This window comes from Scyliorhinus torazame, chromosome 30, assembly GCF_047496885.1.
Source record: "Scyliorhinus torazame isolate Kashiwa2021f chromosome 30, sScyTor2.1, whole genome shotgun sequence".
Classification (NCBI taxonomy): domain Eukaryota; kingdom Metazoa; phylum Chordata; class Chondrichthyes; order Carcharhiniformes; family Scyliorhinidae; genus Scyliorhinus; species Scyliorhinus torazame.
Window position 1 is genome coordinate 17704670 of NC_092736.1, and position 18424 is coordinate 17723093.

Here is an 18424-nt window from a genome sequence, read left to right on the forward strand (position 1 = left end):
AAGTCTAATGATGCCCAGAAAACCTTTGTCGATTGTCATACAAACCCACCTGGTCCATTAATGTCCCTTAGGGAAGGAAATCTGTCATCCTTATCTGGATCCAGGGGTAATTCCACACACAAACGGGGATATGGTATATTCAAACTAACTTATTACTAACACAGTATTACGGACTTTAACATCATAAAAAAAATAGCTTACAATCACCAGTTAAATGAAACATTAACTCCTAACTGCTATCTTTTATCTCCACTCAAACAAAACCCGTATCAGGTTAAAATCCACTTTTAAATACAGTTAGCCAATCCAGGAATACTTGCTGTAAAGCGAGGCTTGGATAAACCGCGTTGATAAGAGAGACCGTTCAGGAACCAGCTTGCAGATTCTTACCTGTGTCAAACTACTGTTTAACCTGCCAGCCTTTCAGAAACTACTATTCTGTTCACAGGCAAAGCCTTTTTAACTAAACTGCTTTGAGATAAGCTGCTGATCTGTCCACAGTCAAATCTTTACCTGAACTCATACTCAACACTTGGCTACTTCAGCCTCTGGTTCCTCCCATTAACTAGATCATCTGACTAACGCTAAACACACTATCTCTAATTATCTACACCCCAGGGAACCTTCTTTCCATAAACAAAATTCTACTGGCCCTTACTTTTATGACACTTTAATTTCTCCTCCGATAGCCACAAAGCCTCGCTGTCTTGCAAACCAGAATTTTTAGAAACATTACTGCAGCAGGCACATACTAGCCCAGGCTTTTAATTCTTACTGCACCAAATACATATAATACAATATATCTGAAATTCTTATATTCATCACAGGATTCTCATGGGGCTTGACAAAGTAGATGATGAGAGGAAGGTTCCTCTTGTGGGAGAGTCTAGGACCAGAGGGCATAATCTCAGAGTAAGTGGTCGCCCATTTTAAGACATATGAGGAGGAATCTCTTCTCTGAGAGGGTAGTAAGTCTGTGGAATTTTTTACCGCAGAAGGCTGTCCAGGCTGGGTCGTTAAGTATGTTCAAGGCTGAGATAGGCAGTGAGGGAATCAAAGGTTATGGGGATGAGGTGGGAAAGTGGAGTTGAGGATTATCACGTCAGATCAGTCATGATCTCATTGAATGGCAGAGCAGATTTGATGGCCCGAATGGCCTACTTCCGCTCCTACGTCTTACGTGCAGTCGTAATACAGGGCAAGGCGGCAGCATAGCAAGATCCCACACACCACAATGAGCCGAATCTGCAGCTTAATCTGTTTTAGTGATGGCGTTGGGTTGGGAGATCAATGTTGGCCAGGGGAGCACCTCGCTCTTTGATCAACCATCTTTGGTGAAAGACAGAGCCTGGGTTTTAATGTCTCATCTGTAAGGCGGCACGGTAAGCACTCCCTCAGTACTGTACCTTAACCAGCTATTGGTGCAGAGGTGGGAAGTTGTGCAGAGGAACGGGGGCATGGGACACCCGGGAAGATGAATTCAAATTCATCACAATTGAGGCCTTCTCTCCTAGCACAGCACAGTTGCTCCCATCAAATAATGGAACTGGCCCCCCAATCACTGTTTTGGTTGTACTGAGTACTCTTGGTGTCATGGGTTTAAAAAAACACAATCAACCAATCACAGAGTCGGTGAGCTTCAAGTAAATTTAATTCAAGCAGATGTTGGGAGAGATATGCCCTGGTTGACTTCCAGGGTTGGACATCTGTTCCAGAAAATCATCTCAAAAACCACCTCCAGGCTTGCTAGGTGTTCTTTTTCCGTGGCTCTCATGATTATTACATCATCTAAGTCTACTGCCACCTTCAGGAGCCCTTGGAGAATGTTCTCCATGACGCGTTGGAAAATGGCACCTGCGGACGATACTCTGAAAGGCAGGCATGTATCTTCCTAAAAAACCTTATGGGTGTTAATTGTCACAAAGGTCCTGGATGATTCGTCCAGGTTGCTCAGAGTCCCGTGCATAATCCTCGTCGCCAATATAATAATTCCAGGAGGCGCGGATTGAAAGGCCAAACTGGTTATTTTAAACCAAAAATAAAACCGCTATTGCAACAAACAAAACAAACGTCCCAGCCCAGGACTATCTGGAACTGCCGGTTCGGCTCTGGGAGCTACATTTAAAGGTGCCGCTAACGGGCGGGCCTTCGCCCAATCACCACGGGAACTCATGTTCTACGAAGCCCATGGGATGATCAATCAGCAATCCCCTGTGGTCCTCGAGAGGGTTATCATGTATACTATATATAACAAATATATATATTCAAAGCACTTACGTACAGACAAACAAATTAGGAGCAGGAGTAGGCCATTCAGCCCCTCGAGTCTGCTCCGCCATTCAATAAGATCAGGACGGTATGGTGGCACGATGGTTGGCACTGCTGCCTCACGGCACCAGGGAACCAGCTTCAATTCCGGCCTGGGGTGACTCTCTGTGTTTGCACGTTCTACCCGTGTGTGCGTGGGTTTCCTCCAGGTGCTCCGGTTTCCTCCTACAGTCCATAGATGTGCAGGTTACGTGGATTAGCCATGCTAAATTGCCCTTCGTGTCCAAACAAAAAAGGTTAGGTGGGGTTACGGGGATAGGATGGAGCTTAAATAGGGTGCTCTTTCCAAGAGCGAGTGCAGACTCGACTGGCCGAATGGCCTCCTTCTGCACTGCAAATTCAATGATTAATAAAGACAACTGGCAGTGGTGGAGAAATCTAAGAAATTGCTACAAATTGATAACACCGGGGTTATGTGGGACATCCAGTATGGTGCCAGAAAACAGGTTAAGCATGATTCACTTTGTTATGTCATGCAAAGTAGCACGTTTTAAGATTATAAGGGCGGGCGTACCATCGCGCAAGATCAAAATGCACCAAAATAAATAACCAATTGACAGATCCATGTCCTAAGGAAGGTAAATACGTGTGTCGGATGATGAACACGTCAGGAATTTTATTCTTGTCACAAACGTTTTTGTTCAATGAACCAAATTGGAAACAAAAATAGAAAATAGGACAGGCATTCAGCAGTTCTGCCTCCTGCAAATCACCAAATTGGTTTTCTGTGCAAGCATGGACAGGAGTAAATGTTCACTTGGGTCAGTTGCCATCGAGTATTGGCAAGTGACACTTTATTTCAAAAGCTATGTCCCCTGGTTCTACTCTGTCCCACAAAGGGAAACATAATTCATGCATCTTATGTATTTTTCATTGACATATGTTCATGGACAGGCAGTGGCATAGTGGTATTGTCGCGATCCAATTCCAGAAACCTGAAGTAATGCTCTGGTTATTTGGGTTCGCATCTCACCATGCCAGAGGGTGAGATTTGAATCCAACAAAATTGGATTGGATTTGTTTATTGTCACGTGTACCAAGTTACAGTGAAAAGTATTTTTCTGAGAGCAGCTCAACAGATCATTGAGTACATGGAAATAAAATAAAATTAAAATAAAGTACATAATAGGGCAAAAGCTGGAATTAGACAAAACTCTAAAGATGACCATGAACCCCTTTGGTTCACTAAGGTCCTTGAGGGAAAGAACTCGGTCTGCTGTTGTTACCTGGTCTCGCCCATATGTGACTCCCAGATCCACAGCACTCTGAAATGGCCTAGGGTGGCACAGTGGCACAATGGTTAGCACTGCTGCCTCACAGCGCCAGGGACGTGGGTATGATTCCCACCTTGGGTGATTGTGTGAGATTTGCACTTTCTCCCCGTGTCTGCGTGGGTTTCCTCCGGGTGCTCTGGTTTCCTCCCACAGTCCATAGATACGCAGGTTAGGTGGATTGGACACGGTAAATTGCGCCTTAGGGTGAGGTTACGGCGGGAGGAGGTGGGGGTGGTTTAGGTTTAGGTAGGACGGTCTTTCAAAGGGTCGGTGCAGACTCAATGGGCCGAATGGCCTCTTTCTGTACTGTACTGATTCTATTCTATAAATCATTCGATTCAAGAGCAATTAGGGATGGGCAATATATGCTGGACTAGTCAGCAATGCCCATATCCCATAAATATAAATTTTTAAAATCGTCAGTTTCTCTCTGCAAGGTGGAGGTGAAATGATCTTTGAAAATTTGGGTCCCTTTTTTCCCATTTTCCTGTACCTATGAATGTGGATTCTCTGGGCAACACGTGGGAGACATCCGGGCAGATTCATTTCCTCGTGTATAATCTTCCCCACTCCCTCCCTTATCCCAGATCCACCACAACCAGGGGCAATGATCATTAAGTCTGCACCTCGCTTTTTTCAAGATCAACACAAGGCAATGTAGTGAGTGAATCCGTGGAGCAAATTCATGGGTGGCACGGTGACATAGTGGTTAGCACTGCTGCCTCACTGTGCCAGGGACTCGGGTTAAATTCCGACCTTGGTTGACTGTCTGTGTGGAGTTTGCATGTTCTCCCCATGTCTGCGTGGGCTTGCTTTGGTTTCCTCCCACAGTCCAAAGATGTGCGGGTTAGGTGCCGTGCTAAAATTAGGGTCTGGTTTAGCACAGTGGGCTAAACAGCCGGCTTGTAAGGCAGATCAAGGCTAGCAGTGCGGGTTCAATTCCCGTACCGCCTACCCGAACAGGCGCCGGAATGTGGCAACTAGGGGCTTTTCACAGTAACTTCATTGACGCCTACTTGTGACAATAAGCGATTATTATTATTATTAAAATTACCCCCTCGTGATTATGTTGTGGGATACGATGATAGGGCGGGGTGGACGGGGGAGTCGACACGGGTAGAATGCTCTTTCGAAGGGTCGGTGCAGATTCAATGGGCAGAATGGCCACCTCCTGCACTGTAGGGACTCTATGGCTCTACAAACTGGCTCCGTAGGGAGACAGTGGATGAAGTCAATATTGATCCCTCAAGTTAGTTAAGATTTTCTTTTAAAAATTCCTGAACTCCCACAATGAATGTTCTCCATCTTGTTTGAACCTTTCAGGGTTTCACGTCATTGACGAGATTTTGGAAGTAACTGGGTCCGGTTGTCCCCCTGAATTCCTAAACATTCATATTCCTTCCGGAGACCCGGTTTTTGATCCTAACAACACAGGGAATGTTCAGCTGCCATTCCAGCGAAGCCAGTGGACAACAAGCTCAGGCCAAAGTCCAAACAACCCCCGACTGCAGGTACGTTTCGTAACGAGATGCCGCACCCTCATTGCTCCAATGAATAATGCACTTTTCTAATTTTTCAAGTTCACAGGTAACAGAACTGCCAGCAGGAGATGCACTTTCCCAGTTCTCAACTTCCCCATCTCAACCCTTTTTCCTTTGATAAGGGGCGGGCCAGGGGTGGGTTCAGTGTCGGGGAAGAGAAAAATCACTTTTTGCTGCTCATCGCCACCACCTAGTGGCTGCTCATGAATCAGCAGATGGTCGGAGCCTGCCAGCAACATTCTTTACAGAATGGAATCTCTACAGTGCAGAAGGAGGCCATTGGGCCCATCAGGCCTGCACCGACCCTCTGAAAGACCACCCTACCTAGGGCCGTGCAAACTCCACACAGACAGTCACCCAAGGCCAGAATTGAACCGGGACCCTGCCGCTGTGAGTCAGCAGTGCTAGCCACCCTGCCACTGACAAATAAGCCGGAAATGTAAATGAGTGAAGTGCACAATAAGTAAAACACAAATTTTCCTAAAAGCCACAAGTTGGGAGGAAATGTGATGAATTAGTATTTATCCATCTGTTTCAAAAAAAAAAAAAACTTTCTACCCTGGTCCTCCCATTACAGCATACAATTGTGTCTTAAATGATTAAGAAGTGTTTTGCCTCCAATACACTTCTTACAGTCTATTTAATGTTGATACTCTTGGTTGAAGAAGCACCTCCTGAACTCTGTCTTGACATTTTTGCTGTTTGCACCAATGTTCCTCTACTGTTCTGTTTACTGTACTTGGAAATCATGTTCTAAATAATCTTTTGGTCACTTGTTGTCTTGTTCCCTCTGCTTGACTTAGTCACTTCCTTTCAAGGGTAAAGGGACCAGGTTTCTTTCGACTTTGCTGATAACTACATTAAGCATCAAGCTCGTTACTGCGTGAATCTCTAGAATACAGGAACCCCAAATATTTTTTAAAAATATTTTAAAACTGTGAGGAGAGGATACTTCGATCCAGGAGTGATTCCGCTGACCAATTTTAATCTTTTACTTTAAAGCAAACGTTATTCCTAATGCAGGATTAAAACATTAACACAAAAAACTGCCTTTTAATTCACGGTTAAATGATTCTTAAAAAGGAAAATGAAACCCTTTTTACTACTAACCGATACCTTCTCTATCTCCAATTAAGCAAAGTCCATCACAGGTCAAAAGCCACTTATAAATAAAGTTAGCAAACACAGGGTTACTTGCTGTACACTTCTATAGAGATCTCTGGGAAAGACTGCTTGAAGAGAGAGAGATCGATTCTTTCAGGAAACAGCCTGCAGATCCTTCTGGCTGTGTCAGACTACTGCTCAACCTGACAGCATTTGGCAAGAGCTGCTGCTCAACTTAAAATTCCCAGCAGATGGCCAAACCTATAATCAAACTGCAAAACTACAGACAGATCTGGTTCCTCCCATTAATTACATCATCTTTATCCCACTCAGATGACCCGCTCACCTAAATCTAAACACAATGTCTCAAATTATCCACTCTCGAGGAAATCTCCAGCAAACATAAAATTCCATTTGGCCCCTCTCTGTTAACAATTAGCTGGTTGAAATGAATGAGGATGTTATTTTTATGACTTCTTAATTGCACCTTTTTCAGACACACTGTCTGCTTGTAGGTTAAACCACGATTTAAAAAAATATATTACTGCAACAGATATATATATATATATATATATATATATAATAAATAATGTGATCTATGTACAAAAATTCTACATTCATCACACTCTGCTGTATTTGAATCAGTGTACAGCCCAACAAGAATACTGTTACGGTGGTACCATGCTAATTCCTTATTATCAGGATGCAGCTGTTGTTCAGTTGTTGGCACTCTTGCCTCTGGGTCAGAAGGTTCAGCATCCCCCCCCCCCCCCCGGCTCCTGGGATGGGAAGGTTATGGGTTCAACATCCCACCCTGGGATCCCCCATCCCGGGGTCATAAGGTTATAGGCTCAGCACTCTCCCCTGAAAATCGAGGCTGACACTTCAGTGCAGTACTGATGGTATACTGCACTGTCACAGGCACAGCTTTTAACACCATTGATAATGTGCATTTAAATATAACTAAGTAAATATTTAGCAGGCTGAAAGAAGATGCACCCACCATCATAAATGAGCATAAAAGCACATGCTTTTCTTTCATGTTCAGCTCCTGAGACGGGGCATCTACTCTTCAGGGGTATCTATTTTTGGTGATGGTGTTTAGGAAGGAGCATGGGGAGGCTACCAGGCCTCCTTCAAGTCAAGCCAGGGAATTATCTTTGCATCCACCTGAGCAGTTTGATTGGGAAAATGCTGGGAAAACGCAATAGGTCAGGCAGCAGAGGAACCAGGTTGACCTTTTAGCCCGATGACCTTTTGTCAGAACGTGACCAGTCACAACTTTTCACCGGGTTGCCAGGGTTTTTGGTTTGACGTTCCATCGGAAAGGGAGTGCTGCTTCAGGTAATGATTCAACCCCATCCCTAACAGCACTGTGGGTATACCTGCACCACAGGGACCGCAGCGGGTCAAGAAGGAGGCTCACCACCGCCTTCTCAACGGCAGTTAGGGATGGGCAATGAAGCCCACAAACAGCGACGCCCACATCCCATAAAAATGGATTAAAAAAAATCTATTTAATGCCTGGTTTGATCCTGGTTATCAGTATGGCTTCACAGCGCCAGGGTCCCAGGTTCGATTCCTGTTTGGGTCACTTTTGTAAGGGCCCCGAAGAATCCAGCACGAGTTTTAAGGATACAAAATAATAAAGTTTATTTACTATAACAATATATACATAGCAGTAACTTCCCTTGCTACCTTCTCCTTCCTCCTGGTTCCTGGACTGGCCAGCTTATTTATAGTAGGAGTTTCTCCGCCCCCCTCATTGGGGAAGTTCATACTCCCATAGGATTGTGGGATAATCATTAGTCCCCAGCCAATCGTCAGTAGGCAGGTTATAACATCCCTCCCCCCCAAAGTCCAAGGAATCCACCGTAGGCCCTGGCGAAGGGAGGCGTCGAACTCGTTTGGCCGCAGGCCGGACGCCATTTGCACGCGGCGCTGGATCAGGCGGCGTATAACGAGACGGAGACCGGCGCTTCCGTGATGAACGGCGCGGTTGTACATCCACGGCCTGTGGACCCGAGGATTCCCCCTCTGATTCATCCTGTGTCTCCATCTCGGAGTCAGAGTCTGCTGCCTCCGTCATGTCAGCGTCTCTGTCCCCATTCGGTCCCGTCATGACCTGCGCAGGCTTTGAGTGAGGCACCAGTGGAAGATTTGGAGGACTACCTTCCCTTGTTTCTGGTCTTTGCCGCTGTTGAACTGAGCTCCGGGGGCGGGGAATCTTTTGCGGGGATGATCTTCTGGACCGGACGTGGTCTACATGTTTTCGCTGGAGACGACCCTGGGCTTGCACTTGGTACGATATAGGGCCCGTTTGGCGAAAGATTACCCCAGGAACCCATTGGGCACCACCAGCAAAATTCCGCACGAATACTGGGTCACCGGGCGCAAACTGCCGAATCGGACGATGCTGAGACAATCCCGGTCCCTGCCGTTCTTGTGTGCGGCGTACTTTTGCGCCAATGTCCGGGAAGACTATACTAAGGCGGGTGCGAAGTCTCCGGCCCATTAGGAGTTCTGCGGGAGCTACCCCAGTCACTGTATGGGGGGTGGTCCTGTACGTAAACAAAAACCGAGCCAGTCTCGTGTCCATTGATCCGGAAGACTGCTTCTTTAGGCCTCTTTTGAATGTTTGCACTGCACGCTCTGCCAACCCATTTGAAGCCGGGTGGTAAGGGGCAGTGCGGATATGGCGGATGCCGTTCATCTTTGTAAACCTAGCAAACTCCTCACTCGTGAATGGAGTGCCATTATCCGTGACCAGCACCTCGGGGAGGCCATGCGTGCTAAATGATAAACGCATTTTTTCAATTGTTGCGCAGGACGTTGTCCCCTGCATCTTATGCACCTCCAGCCATTTGGACTGGGCGTCAATGAGTAGAAGAAACATGGATCCCTGAAAAGGGCCTGTGAAATCTGCATGTAAGCGTGCCCAAGGCCGCCCTGGCCATTCCCAGTGATGTAAGGGCGCGGCCGGCGGAAGCTTCTGATGCTCCTGGCAAATGGAGCAGTTTTGGGCCACCTTCTCAATGTCGGTGTCGAGGCCTGGCCACCAGACATAACTCCGGGCCAACATTTTCATCTTGGTCACGCCCGGATGCCCATTGTGCAAGTCTGATAATATCAGCTCCTGGCCTTTTTCCGGGACAACCACACGCGTCCCCCACAAGAGGATGCCGTCTTCCACGCTGAACTCTGACAGCTTGGAGGAAAATGCCCGTAACTCGCCTGGGAGCTGTCTATGCTGCCCACCATACAGGACTATGTGCCGAACCTTTGACAGGACTGGCTCCGTCTGGGTCCACTCACGGATCTGTGATGCCGTGACAGGCAAGGTGTCCATAAAATTTAGGGTTGCGACCACCTCACCGGTCGTGGGGGTCGACATGGGGCCGGTCGATAAAGGCAATCGGCTCAGTGCGTCGGCATTTGCTATCTGCGTACCTGGCTTGTGCTCCAGAGAATACTCATATGCAGCAAGCAACAAAGCCCAGCGCTGGATCCGTGCAGAAGCAATGGGCGGTATCGGCTTATCCTCTCTGAAGAGTCCCAGCAGGGGCTTATGATCAGTCACGATAGTGAAATGGCGGCCGTACACATATTGGTGGAAGCGTTTCACCGCGAAAACCACTGCCAGGCCCTCCTTCTCGATCTGCGCGTACTTCTTCTCCGCTGCAGTCAATGTGCGGGAGGCGAAAGCTATCGGTCGCTCGGCCCCGTTCTCCATCTTGTGGGACAGGACAGCCCCAATACCATACGGGGATGCATCACATGTGACGAGCAAAGGCTTTCCCGGATCATAGTGGGTTAGGAACCCAGACGACGACAATTGTTGCTTTACCCGCCGGAAAGCGGTTTCTTGCGGCTGACCCCAAACCCAGGTGTGATTTTTCTTTAGCAGCGGGTGTAAGGGGGCCCGCGTAGTTGCCAGATTGGGGAGGAACTTCCCGTAATAGTTTACGAGACCGAGAAAAGAACGAAGATGCGAAGTGTCAGTCGGGGTGGGGGCATGTTGAATTGCACGCACCTTCTCTGCGACGGGGTGCAGACCCTCGCGGTCCACCCGATAACCTAGGTAGACTACTTCTTTTGCCTGAAATACGCACTTTGTGTGACGTAAACGGACTCCAGCCTCCGAAAGGCGTTTAAGGACAGCCTCCAGATTTTCCAAATGCTCTTGCTCTGACGTCCCTGTAATCAACAAGTCATCTAGGTAGACAGCCACACGTGGTAAACCTCTCAAAATGCCCTCCATAACACGTTGAAAAATTGCGCAGGCAGAGGATACTCCAAAGGGCAATCGTGTATATTCATACAGGCCCCGGTGTGTGTTAATTGTTACATATGGTCGGGAGGCAGGGTCCAGCTCCAACTGCAGGTAGGCGTGACTCATATCTAATTTTGTGAATGAGAGTCCGCCTGCAAGTTTCGCGTAGAGATCCTCTATGCGAGGCATTGGGTATCGGTCGAGTCGGGAAACTGTATTCACTAAGTTTATAGTCGCCACACAAGCGAACTGTGGCATCTGGCTTCATTACTGGCACAATTGGTGCTGCCCAGTCAGCAAAACGGACAGGCCTGATAATACCCAAACTCTCCAAACGAGTGAGCTCCCCTTCTACCTTCTCGAGCAAAGCGTAAGGCACTGGGCGCGCCCGGAAATAGCGCGGTGTGGCTCCTGGTTCAACTTGGATACGGGCTACGGCCCCTTTTATTTTCCCCAGACCAGGCTGGAATACCTCTGGGTATCGTCCTAGCACCTCAGTCAACCCTCCAGAAACTGTTTGGAGGATGTGCTGCCATTGCAACCGCAAATGGCGCAACCAGTCCCGACCCAACAGGCTGGGCCCATGGCCACGCACTACGATAAGTGGGAAACGCCCCTCCTGGCGTCCATAGACAACAGGGGTCATTGTAGTTCCTGCAATGTCCAGTGGTTCCCCCGTGTAGGTGGCCAACCTGGCCTGTGAGTCAGTTAGTGTAAGGGTCTGTATACCCTGCTTGATGCGGTCGAATGTCCTCTGGGCGATCACGGAGAACGCTGCGCCAGTATCCAACTCCATCTCCAGCGGGTGGCCATTGACCCGTACTGTCACCTTAATGGGGGCCACACGGGGAGCTGCCACACAATGCAGCTGCAGGCAGTCTTCCTCCGTCTCCACGTCCTCAGGAGTGGTCGCCGCAGGTTCATCCACATGGAAGGTACGGCCTCTGGGCTGGTCCCAGTTACGGCCCCTGGGCTGGTCCCAGTTTCGGTCGGAACGACGGCGCCTCTGGCGTCCCCAGGACCGCCGTCCGCGACGGGGTCGGCGCCTACAAGTCTGACACGGACATGGCTCCTCATCCATTGGCTCTGGAGAAGGCTCCCTTCGGGGAGGAATGTCCGATGGCCACTGGCGTCGGTCTGGTCGTTGCCTCGCCCAAGGTACCGCAGGAGTGCGGGGGGACGTTTTTGGGCGGAAAGGGTTTCGCCCCAAGGCATGCACTTCCATTCCCTGTAGCTCCTGTACTCCTCGCTCTGCGCTCTCGCGGGACAAGACTATTTGTATTGCCTGTTGAAAAGTCAATGTTGGCTCCGCTAACAACTTTCTCTGGGTGGCCGCATTGTTAATACCGCAAACCAAACGGTCGCGTAACATTTCTGACAAGGTCTCACCATAGTCACAGTATTCCGCAATCCCGCGTAGCCTGGATAAAAAATCGGCAAGGGATTCTCCAGGGGTCCTCTCAGCGGTATTAAACCGGTAACGCTGGACTATCGTGGACGGGGTTGGGTTAAAGTGTTGCCCCACTATATTCACAAGTTCGTCAAATGTTTTGGTGTCCGGCGCAGCTGGGTACGTAAGGCTCCTAATCACCCCAAACGTATGCGGTCCGCAGGCGGTGAGCAATATGACCACCTGGCTCTCGTTTTCAGTGATATTGTTTGCCCGGAAATAGTAACGCATCCGTTGCGTGTACTGGTTCCAGCTTTCCAGCGCAGCATCAAAAACATCCAAACGTCCGTACAGAGGCATGGTATAATAGAAAACAACTTCCAACCTGTATCCAACAAAAATCCAGGGAGGTGGCTTCAGCAGTGTAGACAGCTATTCACTTTTACCTTCGTCGCCAGTTTTGTAAGGGCCCCGAAGAATCCAGCACGAGTTTTAAGGATACAAAATAATAAAGTTTATTTACTATAACAACATATACATAGCAGTAGCAGTAACTTCCCTTGCTACCTTCTCCTTCCTCCTGGTTCCTGGACTGGCCAGCTTATTTATAGTAGGAGTTTCTCCGCCCCCCTCATTGGGGAAGTTCATACTCCCATAGGATTGTGGGATAATCATTAGTCCCCAGCCAATCGTCAGTAGGCAGGTTATAACAGTCACTGTCTGTGCGGAGTCTGCACGTTCTCCCCGTATCTGTGTGAGTTTCCTCCAGGTGCTCCGGTTTCCTCCCACAAGTCCCGAAAGACGTGCTTGTTGGGTGAATTGGACATTCTGAATTCTCCCTCTGTGTACCCGAACAGGCGTCGGAATGTGGCGACGAGGGGCTTTTCACCGTAACTTCATTGCAGTGTTAATGTAAGCTTACTTGTCACAATAAAGATTATTATTAACCTCCCTGTCACAATAATAATTACAAAGAATAGCGGGTAAGATTGAGGTACACCACAGAAATGATTCAGATTGCAACCAAGTTGTGTTTTCTGATGGAAAACATTGTCTTATTATTGGATGTAGCAGATGGCTACACATCATAAACACAGACAGAGATGTGTGTGGTACTCCAAGTCAAGCAATGGCTTCATAGAATCAGAGAATTTATAGTGCAGAAGAAGACCGTTCGGCCCATCAAGTCTGCACCAGCTTTTAAAAAGAGCACCCTACCTTGGCTCACGCCTCCACCCTAACCCTGTAACTCACTTTTTTGCACACTAAGAGCAATTTATCATGGCCAATTCCTGTACGTCTTTGGACTGTGGGAGGAAACTGGAGCACCCGGAAGAAATCCACGAATCCACGCAGACATGGGGAGAACGTGCAGACTCCGCACAGACAGTGAATCGAATCTGGGACCCTGGAGCTGTGAAGCCATAGTGCTAACCACTATGCTACCCGTGCTGCCTACACTGTGCTACCATGCTGTCTTGATTTTCAAATTCTCATCCCGGTTTTCAAAACCGTTCACGGCCTTTCCCCTCCCTATCTCTGCAAACCCCTCCAGCCCCACGACCCTCCGAAATATTTGCACTCCTTCAATTCTGGCATCGCCCCACTGATTTCACTCCAGGTGCCTGGGACCCAAGATCTGGGATTTGCTCCCTGCACACAAGTGCTGGAATATGGGATTCGAACTGATAGGTGCTTGATGGCCGGCACCGACACGATGGGCTGAATGGCCTCTTTCTATGCTGTAAGGCTCTGACTTTATGGCATCGCTGTGTCTCTATCTCGCTTTTCCTCTTTAAGGTACTCTTTACAATCATGTCATAGAATCGATACAGTGCAGAAGGAGGCCATTCGACCCCTCGGGTCTGCACCGACCCTCCGAAAGCGCGCACACCTAGGATCTCTCCCCCATCCTATCCCTTTGCCCCTGTAAATTTGCCTAACCGTTGGACACCAAGGGGAAATTTAGCATGGCCAATCCATCTAACCTGTACATCTTTGGGCTGTGGGAGGAAACTGGAGCACCCGGAGGAAACCCACGCAGACACTGGGAGAATGTACAAACTCCACAGAGACAGTCATGCAAAGGCCAGAATCAAACCCGGGTCCCTGGCGCTGTGAGACAGCAGTGCTAACCACTGTGCCGGCGTGCTGCCCATAATCTACCTCTGATCAAACATTTGGTCATCTGACTTAAAATCTCATTATGTGGGTTTGTTTTCTCCTTTGTTTTGCAATGCTCCTGCCTGAGGGTGTTCTGAAGTGTTACATGTGCCACAGAATGTAAATTGCTGCTGTTGTTGTTGATAACTTGTCTTGTCATTGATGTAATCCAGATAAACCATGCCACTACATGGATCGATGGGAGCTCTATCTATGGGTCGTCCCATTCCTGGAGTGACGCCCTGCGTACCTTTTCTGACGGCCTTTTGGCTTCAGGCCCAGACAAACTGTTACCGAGGCAAACTTCCGGCTTGATTCGCTTGTGGAAAATGGCAGATCCTGCAACCAGGAGACATGGACTTCAGGGACTTTTTGGTAAGCAGCTTGAATCCTCAGCATGCCTTGTTAGGTGATCGTATCTCTGAGGAGTTACTTTGCCCAATCCTTGGGACGTTCCTGTCTCTACCTGATGTGCATCAGAAGCAGTGTGGTGCTCACCAGATAGTGACCCGGGAGCCCGTCTACTAAGTGAACCTGCTGAGGTTTCTGTCGATGTGATGGTGGATGTTGCAGGGGATAACCGTGACACCTCAGCTGTGTCCTCCTCCGAGGTCGCCTCCGAGATGGTCCAGTTTCTTTGGTTGATGTTCCTGCAAGGCAAGGGACATGGTTTTAGTACAAGGCCTGGTCAAGGGTTTGAACTACACAGAACTCATTTGTGCCTGATCATCTGGATGAAGGTTCAGTCGCCCCTTGCTTTTCTCTTGCAGGCCCACCTCGGTCTCAGTGCTGGCTTCCTCCTGCTCCTCCCCTGCAAGCTCCATGGCCCTCACCTCGCACAGAGTAAGGTCCTCATTTCAGGCATCCCACCACCTGTCAGCTCACTCGCGGCGGTTGTGGGCAAGCCTCTCCTGCAGGAACACAAATGAGGGTGGGGGGGGGTGGGGGGAAGGGCAGTGGTTAGCTCTGCGGCCTCACGGCGCCGAGGACCAGGATTCGATCTAGGCCTCGGGTCACTGTCCGTGTGGAGTTTGCACATTCTCCCCGTGTCTGCGTGGGCCTCAACCCCACAACCCAAAAAGATGTGCAGGCTAGGTGGATTGGCCACGCTAAATTGCCCCTTCATTTGGAAAAAAAATTGGGTACACTAAATTTTTTAAAAAAGAAACCCAAATGGTGATGATGTGAGCTGGACGCCTGGTGGTCAGATGTCGACGATACCTGGTGTGTGTGGGCACTGCGCTTAAGCAGGGAGGGTTTGTGATGGGGAGTGCCAGGGGGGTATGAGGATGCTGGTGGGAGGTCGGGTGCTGGGGCCCTGCGAGGTGGCGGCTTGTGGGTGCAAGGCGACATTCCGGAAGGTGACGGAAGGGTAGAGTGCAGCGAGGAAACGGGGAGCAATGGCTGATCGGAGTAGGTTATTCTTCATATTGCACGCCCGTACTCTTTGTCAGGCCGCTGGAACTGACCAGTGCTGCCACCGTCTCCCAGGTGGGATTTTCCACCTTGCTGGAAGGCCTCCAGCCAGCCCGAGGGTATGTTGTCACCCGCCTCCTCCGCAGCATCCAGCAAACGGCTGAGGGGCTCCCTCTGTGAATCGAGGAGCTGTGTTTCCTCGCTGCTATCCTCCTGTCTTGAATGAGAGCAAGTGCTGTGGAGCTGCGTAAATGCAGCGCCCTGTGATGATGTGTGAACTATCACCAGTGTATATAATATAATAAACAAACCGTGTATACACGAGTGCCTGTATGTATGTATTACAATTCTAGCATCCGGCCACTAGGTGGAGTGACGATAGGAGACCGTTATGGGAACACAGAAGGTGTGCTGTAGAATATGGATTTTCTTGCCGAAAATGACATTTTGGGGGGGGGGGGGAGAGAAATTCTGCTCCGCATATAACACGTTCAGCATAATTTTTTCTCGTTCCTATCCTGATGCAGTTAACTTCCTTCCTCTTCATAAATGTGCCTCTCTTATAAATTCATGAGGCTCTTGCCCCTTCCCAAGTGTTGGAATCAGGATCCCTTGCACTATTGTTAAGTAAAGTGCCCCAAAATACCATGAAAAAGAGCAGGAGGAAAGAAAACTGAGCAGGCGACCTGTTTTTGGGTGGGGGGGGGGGGAAGGTTAATTTTGAGGACGTATTTGAGAGAGGCGCTGCAGAGGAGCTCCACTGCGTGGTTCTAAGGAGGTGGGTTGCTAGCTTCGTCGTTCTGTTGGAGAGGCTGGGGTTGCTCTCCTTGGAGCAAAGTAGATTGAGGGGGGGGGGGGGGGATTTTATGGAGGTGCACGAGATTCGGGCAGGTTGAGATAAGATATATAAAGACAAACTGTTTGCGTGGAGGGAAATGGCCTTGCAGGGGCTCTGGGGATAGAGTGGGGGGGGGGGGGGGGGGGAGGGGGGAGATACGGGACTGATTAGATTGCTCTACAGAAAGCCGGCATGGACTCGATGGGCCGAACAGCCTCCTTCGACCACTGTAGCCGCAAACAGGGAGGGATTTCGGAAGAGAATTCCAGAGTATGGAGGTGGCGGGTGGAGCGAATGTGGGATTGGCAGAGGGGGCGGTCCGAAATTCCTGCATTTCCAATGCTACTGGCAATTGCTTCTCCAAACTGGGGGAAACCCAAATACAGAATTGTGGCAGCCCATGCATGTCCTTATAACACGTGCTTTTTCATAAAATATAGATAAGCTTTGAGAGAGGGAAAGATGCGATGCTATTGATGACGGGGAAAATGTGAACGATAAATTTCTCCAAATCTCCACAATGTTTTTTTTTTTCATTACCCGCTAAAAGATTTTGGAAATGCAAGGGCAAACGAGAGTCCCTTCCTGCAAGCGGAAAGTATCATCTGGTTCAGATACCACAATTACCTGGCTGGCCAGCTTAAGTCCCAGAACCCCACATGGACCGATGAAAAACTATTCCAGAATGCTCGGAAGCGAGTCATTGCCACTCTCCAGGTAAAGTCAAATCGCGGGAATTGCTGCTCATTTGTAATCCTGTGGCTCATTTGCCGGGATAGATTGAGAACATTCTTCATCGACTTCGTTGGCTATTGAGGTCATAGGCCATCAGCAAGGCTCCAGCATCAATGTTTACAATGCTTCTGTTACTAAACATTTACCACAAAGTCACTATTACAAAGATATCAGCTACCCATTAGTAACCATTCTACGAATAGATCAGATGCAATTTTTGGTTCATGTCAAGGATCTAAGGGATTCATTTTACATACATTGTCTTTTTTTAAAATAAATTTAGAGCACCCAATTCATTTTTCTTCCAAGTGAGGAGCAGTTTAGCGTGGCCAATCCACCTACCCTGCACACCTTTGGGTTGCGGGGGCGAAACCCACGCAAACACGGGGAGAATGTTCAAATTCCACACGGACAGTGACCCGGGGCCGGTATCGAACCTCGGACCTCGGCGCCGTGAGGCAGCAGTGCTAACCACTGTGCTGACTATTTTACATAAATTTCGACCACAATGTGGTGTTCTGTCCAGATCAAAAGTCCTGTGTATTCAATCCATAATTGTATATTCGACGTTCAACAGCTCACTCATTGAGAATCAGACATGTCTTTGCCTGAATTCAGGCAGGGTTCCCTCAGCTTTCCATCCTTCCAAAGTGGCTCAAATGAACACCGGTTATGCTTATTTCTTAGGCAGTCCCTCGGGGTGGCGATTGATTTGCTTCCACTCTGGGCCGTTCGGTTTCACAGTGGCTGAGCTGCCCTCTGCGCCATCTGCGGACTCTGCCACTTGCGGGGTAGGTGGTACCTGAAGGGTCGGAGGTCAGTGCGCTCGCTCCGATGCCGCAACCCTGTCTTTGTGCCTTCCCGATGACGTCTCTCGATGTGTTCGGAGCCTTGTCCGTTTTGTTCAGCCAGAGGCCAGAGTCCCCTATGAGTCGTTGGGGACGTTTGACCACTTCAGGGAAGCTTTGAGGACATCCCGGAAGCATTTCCACCTGGGAGTCCCCTACCGCGACCGAGTTCTGAGCAGAGCCATTGCTTCGGGAGTCTGCTGTCAGATATGACATGGGGAGGACACGGGGTAAAACACAAGTCGACCAGTTAGGGCTGGTCGGTGTTGCTCACACTGGATGTCAGATACCCGAAGAGGCCACTTTCATTCTTGAATTCTGATTTGGGTGCAGGGAACATCATCTGAAATTCCATTGATTGTACAAAAGAAAGAGCCTTGTTAAACCAGAAAGAGAAAGTATTTCAGGAAGAAGCACTAAGTGTAGATGAATGGACAGATTTATGGAAGAGAAACGTTAAGTGGTAAGACATTTGGGGAGGGTAAACAAGATACAGAGTTGTACTTGTGGCACA

The 18424-nt window shown here is 48.8% G+C and overlaps 1 protein-coding gene across 1 annotated transcript in view; it reads left to right on the forward strand.

Moving 5' to 3' along the window:
• The window catches only part of LOC140404405 (dual oxidase 2-like), a 150824-nt gene that overhangs the window by 30566 nt on the left and 101834 nt on the right, over positions 1-18424 (forward strand). Inside the window, exons 5-7 of the mRNA XM_072492898.1 lie at positions 4926-5113; positions 14247-14448; positions 16878-17044. Of these exons, the coding sequence (XP_072348999.1) occupies positions 4926-5113; positions 14247-14448; positions 16878-17044 (557 nt within the window). The remainder of the gene's footprint in view (positions 1-4925; positions 5114-14246; positions 14449-16877; positions 17045-18424) is intronic.